The sequence below is a fragment of the Gekko japonicus genome, unplaced genomic scaffold, assembly GCF_001447785.1.
Source record: "Gekko japonicus isolate JY-2015 unplaced genomic scaffold, Gekko_japonicus_V1.1 scaffold1114, whole genome shotgun sequence".
NCBI lineage: Eukaryota > Metazoa > Chordata > Lepidosauria > Squamata > Gekkonidae > Gekko > Gekko japonicus.
In genome coordinates, this window is record NW_015174875.1 from 116,019 (window position 1) to 124,339 (window position 8,321).

The window sequence follows — 8,321 nt, forward strand, 5'->3', positions numbered from 1 at the left end:
TAATTTATCAATATAAAAAGCTACTATTATGTTTTCAGTGTTAAACTTTAGTATATTGCTTATGAGCTCACAGGGTGCAGTCGGCCAAAAGAACCCAGAGTTACTTTCTGTTATCTAAAAGAATGTGTATTAGCTACAGACAGGGAAGTAATACTTCATTAACAGTGAAGTGAGAATGTATCATTTCTTGATAGAAATCAGAAAAAGCCCCTCCTATAAAGGACTGGATTTTGAGAATTTGGGAAAAAAGACTTCTACTAGCATAGAAGTCTTGAGGATGGTTAACATAAAAAAATCAGATAAAATCACTGAGAAATGGTGAATGTTTGAAATGGCATGGAATGATAAAGTTAGCGGTGGCAGTAGATCTTATATATTCTTTAATGTTTTGTGATAATGAAATATTCACATGTAATTTTTATTTTGTAAAATACATTCTAAAAAATTATTATGTAAAACCCAATAAATAAAATGTGTGCGCTTCAATTTGCTACCGTTTTAGCAGGTCAAAAGTGTAGTTGTATTTAAATTATATTTACTTGTGAAAATAGAAATGTGATACATGCTCATTAGAGTCTGGTCCCAGTTGATTATACAGTTGAATTCACACCCAGGAGATCTGTTGCCACAAGTTTCCTTGAAAGCATCCAAAGAATAAGGGTCTATGTTTTCACGCGCAGGCTGCCGCCCATCTTTAGCTGTTTTCATGGCAATGGACACAACATAAACTGACCCCCCCCCCCCCTCGTTGTAGAAAAGAGCAAGAGTCCAGCAGCACCTTGAAGACTAGCAAAATTTGTGGCAAGGGAGGAGCTGTCGTGAGTCATTCTTTGGGTGCCACTTTTCTCCTGCTACAGACAGACTAACATGGCGACCCATCTTGATTGACCTCCAGTTGAAAACACGAGCACACTTTCCTATCTTTCACTTAAATGTCCTTTCGGCAGACTGGCTCAGCTTTCCTCATATACAATTTCTCTTCTAACGTTTTTAAACCCTCCTCTGAATTTGTCAACAGTCTCCTTGAACTTCTATGTCATTCCCTATTGGGGCTGACCACCATAAGTTTCCCTTTCCACATCCACAGCATATGAGCTGATCTCTCTCTGTCTCTCTTGTTTTAGGCACTCCCTCAAGGATACCTCAGCCAGGAGAAACTGGTTACAATAAAAAAGGAGCCGAAAGAATCTCTGGGAATAACCATTGGAGGCGGGAGAGACAGTCGGCACAGGCTCCCTGTGTATGTGACCAGCGTCCAGCCTGTCGGGTGCCTGTTCAGGGATGGAAGAATTAAGAAAGGTAAGATGCCTTGAGGCCCTCCTGGTTTATTTCCATGCTTTAGCTTGATTCCCTAGAATTTGTCCCTCCGTGAATCCGTGACTCTCTGAATGGTAACCCCGAAGAAGCACGTTAAGCCTTATAGCAGAAGATTGTCTACATTTTATTCTTTCTTTGTACTACAGGAGATGTGCTTCTGAGTATCAACAATATTGATTTGACTCACCTTAACTACAGTCAAGCCATCTCTGCCTTGAAATCGAATGCTGCGTTGCCCACGGTGGTGCTGAAGGCCCTGGAGATCATCGTGCCGGAAGAGTCGTTCGAGTCCCCGGAGGTTCCAGAAAGCAAGGAAAGCGGGTTGGGCTGGGCTAGCTGGACTCCGCTGTGGGTCAGGTGGCTTGGATTACCTAGGTACGTTTGTCTGCTCAGGTGATGCGGAATCGTGCTGGCATGGCATTGTGCTATTTACATCTGGGGCCGCTTGAGGTGGTCCAGCTGTTTACTTGGCATAGCTCCCTGATGTTTTGGGTGGTCATCTGATCAATAAGACCAAGCGCTTCAATAACCCTTAGCCCTTGTGCTTTTGAAATGAGAAGATTGGAATGGCTTTATTGAGATATCATTTCAGCCCATAATTAGGGAAGCTTAATTATGGTAGGAGGCGACATCTCAATTGGCAAACTGTGTCTGACACCTGTTAAGGCTGCTGCACCATAGAAATGTTAGGGGACATGAAACGGAGTGCTGAGAAGGTGGAAGATCAGAGTTGGCACTGGCTCTTCATCACAGTTGACTGCCTTTTGGAAGCCTGGGCCACATCGTCACTGTTTGAGTTACAAACGATTGTCACTGTTCTTGATTTGGCGTGATGTTTGAACTGAGCCGCTTGGTTCCCAGAAGGCAGGGGCCACAGCGAGCTTCTTTAGGGGCATGTGTGGAGTTTGTTTCCTTAGACTAAGCCACAAATTGGAACTAGGCATAGTGGGTTAGATGAAAGTTCTTTCTGTCCACTATTGCTACTCTGTGCATAATATTGATACCTCTGTTATCCCCCCACCCCGTCATAGAATCATAGAATGTTAGAGTTGGAAGGGACCTTGCAGGTCATCTAGTCCAACCCCCTGCACTCTGCAGGAGCATAGCCGAAAGATAGCCCTACATACCTACAACATACCCGAAAGATGGCCATCCAGCCTCCACTTGAAAACGTCCAGCGAAGGAGCATCCACCACCTCCCGAGGCAGACTGTTCCACTGCTCAACCACTCTTACAGTCAGGAAATTTCTCCTGATATTTAGCTGGTAACGACTCCCTTGTAATTTCCACCCATTAGATCTAGTCTTGTAACCCGGAGCAAGAGAGAATAGGTCTGCTCCGTCTTCTTCATGACAGCCCTTCAAGTACTGGAAGACTGCAATCATGTCCCCTCTAAGCCTTCTCTTTCCCAGGCTAAACATACCCAGCTCTTTCAGCCTTTCCTCATAAGACTTGGATTCCAACCCTCTCACCATCCTGGTTTGCCCTCTTTTTGAAACTTAAAAGCCCTAGACTATTCAACTTTTCCCAGTAATAAAGGTGCTCCAACCTCTTAATCACCATTTTCCCAGCTCTGCAGTGCATTTTTGAGATCCAGTGACCAGAACTGCACACAGTATTCCAAAATGATCTATACAGGAGTGTTGCAGTATTGGCTATTTTATTTTCAATCTCTTTCCTAATAATCCCCAGCAAATAGTTTGCCTTTTCCACCACTGTGGCACATGCATTTTCACTGAGCCATCCACTACAACCACAGGGTCCCTTTCTCAGTCTCATCAAGTTCAGGCCCTATTAGCATATGGGATTTTTGTTCCAGTAGGTCTCTTTCTCTGTCTCAAGTTCAGGACCTATTAGCATATGGGATTTTTGTTCCAGTAGGCATCACTTTACACTGACCTACATTGAACTGCATTTGCCACGTTGCTGCCCACTCACCCAGTTTATTGAAATCGCCCTGCAGCGGTTCACAGTCGGCCTTTTGGTTTTCACCATCCTGAGTGGTGTTGTGTCGTCTGCAAGCTTGGCCTCTGCACCGCTTACTCTCAGTTCCAGATCATTTATGAACAAACTTAATAGCGCCAGTCCCAGTACTGATCCTTGTGGGACCCCACTGCTCCCTTCCCCCCATTGAGATAATTGCCCGATTAGTCCTGCTCTCTGCTTCCTGTCATTTAACCAGTTTTTAATCCATAAGAGGACCTGACCTCTTATCCCACAACTTATCCCTTCTCCCACCAGAAAAGGACTTCAGGTAGCATTTCAGGCTGCTTTGCAAAGTGTGGAGAAATCCTGATCCATGGGTGGAAATCCTTGTGCTTATGGAAACGTCTAGTCTGGGGAAAGTGGCAAAAGCCAGTTTGCCACCCTAAGTGGCAGTGCTGCCGTCAGCTGCCTTCCACCTCTCCCTTTCCGTCAGCAGCTAATAAGCCGAGTAGCCTCACATGCTGCTCTTTGTCCTGCAAAGGGGAAACACGCAGCAGGATCGTGGCAGGGGTGTCCAGGATGGTGTGCTGCAGGCAGAGTAGGGAGAACTCATTGTGACTAGCCTGAGCTGGTTGTCACATCTGGCTCTGCTGAAAGACTTTTGGATGTAGAATGTAGAAATGCAGCACGTGCCTTGCACTGGGTCTTTGGTGAGAACTGGTGGGGGGGGCACGGTGGCCCAGAGGGGTCGGCTTTCAGCCCAGAGACCTACTGTTCCAACTTCACTTCAGCCATAAACTCACCAGCTGCCGTTTCTGAGTTTCAGCTCACTGATGGTAACAGCAGAACAGCAGTATGACCTGCCTGATTATGGGTTGGTGTAAGGAGGACTGACTGGTTGCAGTATGGGAAGTGCTTGGGGACAGGGCCATTCACAGTCCCCACGGGGGTGGTTTTATTTTGGACCTGCACCATCTGGCCTCAGAAGCAAATCAGTATTATGCCCCCTTGTGGTTAGGTCCAAAAGTTTACTTCTCCTGCAAGAGACTCTGTCCTACATTTGGCATGCACTCTGTGATCGTTTTCACCCTGAGAGCCTCAAGTCTCAAAAGCCCTCGAGAGAGTAGCGGTGTGCTAAAAATAAAATAAAATTCGGCCCGATTCGGATTCGGCCGAATTGGGCAGCATCAGTTTTGGCCTGCAGAAAGACTCCTGCATGTCAATTTCGGCAGTACCAGCTGACTGGGGAGTCTTTTGGCCAGCCAAATGTCAATTTCAACCCCGTTATATCCTATGGGCCATTGAAGTCAATGGCGAAAACATAGGGTATATTCTGGGGGCTGGAGAGGAGGGGGTTTGAGGGAGAGGCTCCAAACATGCAGGGTAGCTGCTGGAGCCTCTCCCCAAGATACCCACCAAGTTTCTAGAACATTGGACCAGGGGGTCCAATTCTATGGGCCCCCAAACAGGTTGCCCCTATCCCCTCCATTGTTCTCTATGGTGGGAAAAATACTTTTTGCGGTTGCAGAGTCTTGCCCTCAAATGTACACTAGAGTTAATTTGGATGAGATTTTGCTTCTGAAAATATGCCTCAGGGCCCCTTTCTTCACAATGCTCCTTGCTCTTTCGTATGAGATTTGAGGGTTTTATCGGTTAATTTTGGCAAAACAACAACACCCCCACCCCCACCCTCCTTCACAAATCATCCCGATCTGGGCGTGTGTTTGATCAGTCCCTGGGAGCAGGGCTGCCTTCCCTAGCATAATATTGGCTTTCCAGCAAAGAGCCTGATTGTTGAATGCAGCAGTTGTTTCCCGACACACAATCCATTTGAAGCGAGATATTTGATCCACCGGCAGCACTGCTGTGCTGCTGGTAATGATCTCATCGTTGTACTCTGGGCCAAGGGTGCTCCGATGCAGCATACCTGGTGTTTTCTGCAGCTCATTATAATACGCTGGTATCCCTCAGCAGGGGCTTGGGATGTTCAACCGGCTCCAGAGCAAGCTGAGCCAAGCAGACCCAGTAGCGCTGCAGGGGCTACTTGGCACGGCCCCCTCTTGGCTGACAGGGCAACTGGGGCCCACCAGGGACATTTCCAGTGGGTTCAATGCCTCCAGTGAGGGATGAAAGATTATCTGGGCAAGGCGGTTCCGCTCCCTTTGGTTTGGAGCAGTTCTGCAAGGAAGGCAGAGCGCTGGAACGAGGACCACTGTGTGCTTTCTGTTTCAGCCACCTCCACTTCTGTCAAGATATCGCCTTGCACAAAAGCAACGCGGAGAGCTGGGGCTTCAGCATAGTTGGTGGGTTTGAAGAAAGCAAAGGGAGCCAGCCGTTCTTCATAAAAACCATCGTGCCTGGAACACCTGCCTTCTGGGACGGAAGACTGAGGTATGCACGCTGTTGGCGTCAGTTAGTTTTGCCTACTTTATAAGCATGGCGGTGTCTTTTGGGGGCGGGGGGCGGGGGGGAGAACTTCCGATAGTAGTTGGCTTTATCAGCAACTTCTCGTGAGGGCAAGTGTATCCCTGGACTGATTGAATGAATGGAGATGTATGGGGAAATTGCCCAAGGCTACAAGGCCAGCGTGCTGAACCATGCAGAGATGCAGCAGGCAGCCTCCTGCGTGAATAAGTGCTTTGGGCCCACAGAAATTTCTAATCCTTCAGTTTATTTATCAGGGTGCACTAGTGATCCAGCCCACAGTTTGGGAATAAGTGGTCACATAAGTGTGGACATGTTTGTTGTTTGTTAAGTAACATTCTTGGTGCTGAAGCCTATGTAGACTTTTAGCTGTTGCTGTACCCGCGATGACCATGATCGAGGTTTATAAGATTGTGCATGGGATAGAGCAGGTAGAGAAAGAAGTACTTTTCTCCCTTTCTCACAATACAAGAACTCATGGGCACTCCGTGAAATTGCTGAGCAGTAGGGTTAGAACAGATAAAAGGAAGTCCTTCTTCACCCAAAGAGTGATTCACACATGGAATTCACTGCCACAGGAGGTGGCAGCGGCTACAAGCATGGACGGCTTCAAGAGGGACTTAGATAAGCATATGGAGCAGAGATCCAGATAGGAACTCTGGGGCAAGGGATGCTCTGTCTTCTTGGTGCTTGGGGGGGTGGTGGTCAACAGTGGGAGGGCTTCTAATGTCCTGGCCCCACTGGTGGACCTCCTGATGGCACCTGGTATTTTTGGCCCCTGTGTGACAGAGTGTTGGACTGGATGGGCCAGTGGCCTGATCCAACATTGGCTTCTCTTACGTTCTTATGACCAGGCGAGAGAGCTTTATCCTGACGGTGTTTCCTCTCCTCTCTGCCCACTAGGTGTGGAGATGAAATTGTGGCTGTCAATGGCGTGTCTGCTGTGGGCATGAGCAACGCACAGCTAATCCCCATGCTGAAGGAGCAGCGCAACAAGGTCGCCCTGACAGTGGTGTCCTGGCCCGGCAGCCTGGTGTAGGACATCAGTCCTCCTGAGCGGTTGAACTCTGGAACCCCTTCGACCACAGACAGTGCAGCCTGGCACATCAGATGAACGGAGGGGGCCGTGACTGGGACCATTCGTGCTGCTCAAGGCCTCTCCCGCACCCCTGCTACCACGCCAAAGGAAACGTCGTCTGCACCAAGCTCTCTGGCAGAATAATGGGTTTCTGCCAATGGAATTCTGTCACCAGGACGGTTACGTTCTGCAGACCTTTACACGCACATTGCACAGTTGGGGCCCTGAGCCACTGCCTGCTTCTCTCCTGAAACCCTGTCTCCTCCATCCTGCGCTGATAAGCACTGGGGCAAGCAGAGCCTGCTGACGGTTTTCAAGATGAGGTGGCCCAGAAGGCTCCGTGATATTAGCCGGTATTTGACTGGGTGTGACGTTGGTGGTCACACCAACCTATTGGCAGGAAGTGGCCACCAAAGGAATGCCTTACAGGAACTGTCCTAGCTGTCTCCCCCCTCTAAACTGTCGGTAGCACGTGTCTGTGAGAACTGCACTGTTTGGGAGAACGGTCATCCTTGTCCCCAGCATCAGCCAGATCCTGGGAAATCATAGGAAGGAGCATGAGGGAGCTACCTTGGGCACTGTCCTCCCCTGCTTTTGAATGCCCCGAGTTGGACCTCCAGCTCTTCCAGGGGCCGGCACTGGCTCTGCCACTGCTGGAAAGAGTTGGGTAGAGACCTAAACATGGTCTTCAGGCTGAGCATAGCCCACTGCCCTACTGGGTGGTGAAATAGCTCTCTCTGCCCTTCTCTCTGGAAAGCTTCCTCTCAACCAGTCGCAGTCCCAAGTTGACGCAAGCAAGCATGGCTGTGTCTTCATGCCCTCTACAAAGACTAGAAATTGCTGTACACCAGCAAGTGGGAGACTTCTGTAGTCTGGGGGAAGTTAAAGAGATGGTTGCAGTTCCTGCCCATTCCTGTAAAGGGTTGGCCACAGAGGGGCCATGCAAAGCATCCCATGGGTGTGCAGGAGAAGTGAACAGGCGCCTTCCCTGTTACCCCTTTCGTAGCCATTTTCCTTTGTGTTATTTCTTGTACTTAAGAGTGGGGCCCTGCGGCTCAGTGGTAGAGCACCTCCTTGACACGCAGAAGGTTCCAGGTTCAATCCCTGGCATTCCCAGTTAAAGCGATCAGAGAGGAGGTGGTGCGAAAGACTTCTGCCTGAGACCGTAGAGAGCTACTGCCAGTTTGAGTAGACAGCAGATATGTAGACCCCATCTGCCCCATAGCTGGCTCCTGAGTGGCCTTGAGCCATGCCTTTTCTGCACACGGAGGTGAGTAGCTGGAAGCAATAAAGCCATTTCTTTGCTCTCATTCTCTCTCCCTCTCGAGTGTGTCTCCTCCCTTTCGAAGAGGAGGGGCTTATCACCCTTCTCCTCCCCTCTCTGCCGGGTCTCTGTGGGACAGGGTGGTCTAAGAGGCACAAGCTGACAACGTGCCCGTGAAAGCGGAGGGGTAGAATTCAACTATGCAGTTTCTGACTATGCAGAATGTCCAGGGGAAGGGGAAAGTGGCCACCCTAAACTCAGAGTTCTCCCCTTTCTGGTTGCTCCTTGTCTTTTCGGAGGGAAGTGCCAGCA

General features: G+C 49.0%; 1 protein-coding gene across 1 annotated transcript in view; it reads left to right on the forward strand.

The window, feature by feature from the left end:
• LOC107121840 (ligand of Numb protein X 2-like) overlaps positions 1-8,321 on the forward strand; it is a 34,284-nt gene extending 25,963 nt beyond the window's left edge. Inside the window, 4 exon segments of the mRNA XM_015424843.1 lie at positions 1,125-1,299; positions 1,464-1,692; positions 5,476-5,634; positions 6,571-8,321. Of these exon segments, the coding sequence (XP_015280329.1) occupies positions 1,125-1,299; positions 1,464-1,692; positions 5,476-5,634; positions 6,571-6,706 (699 nt within the window). The 3' untranslated portion in view covers positions 6,707-8,321.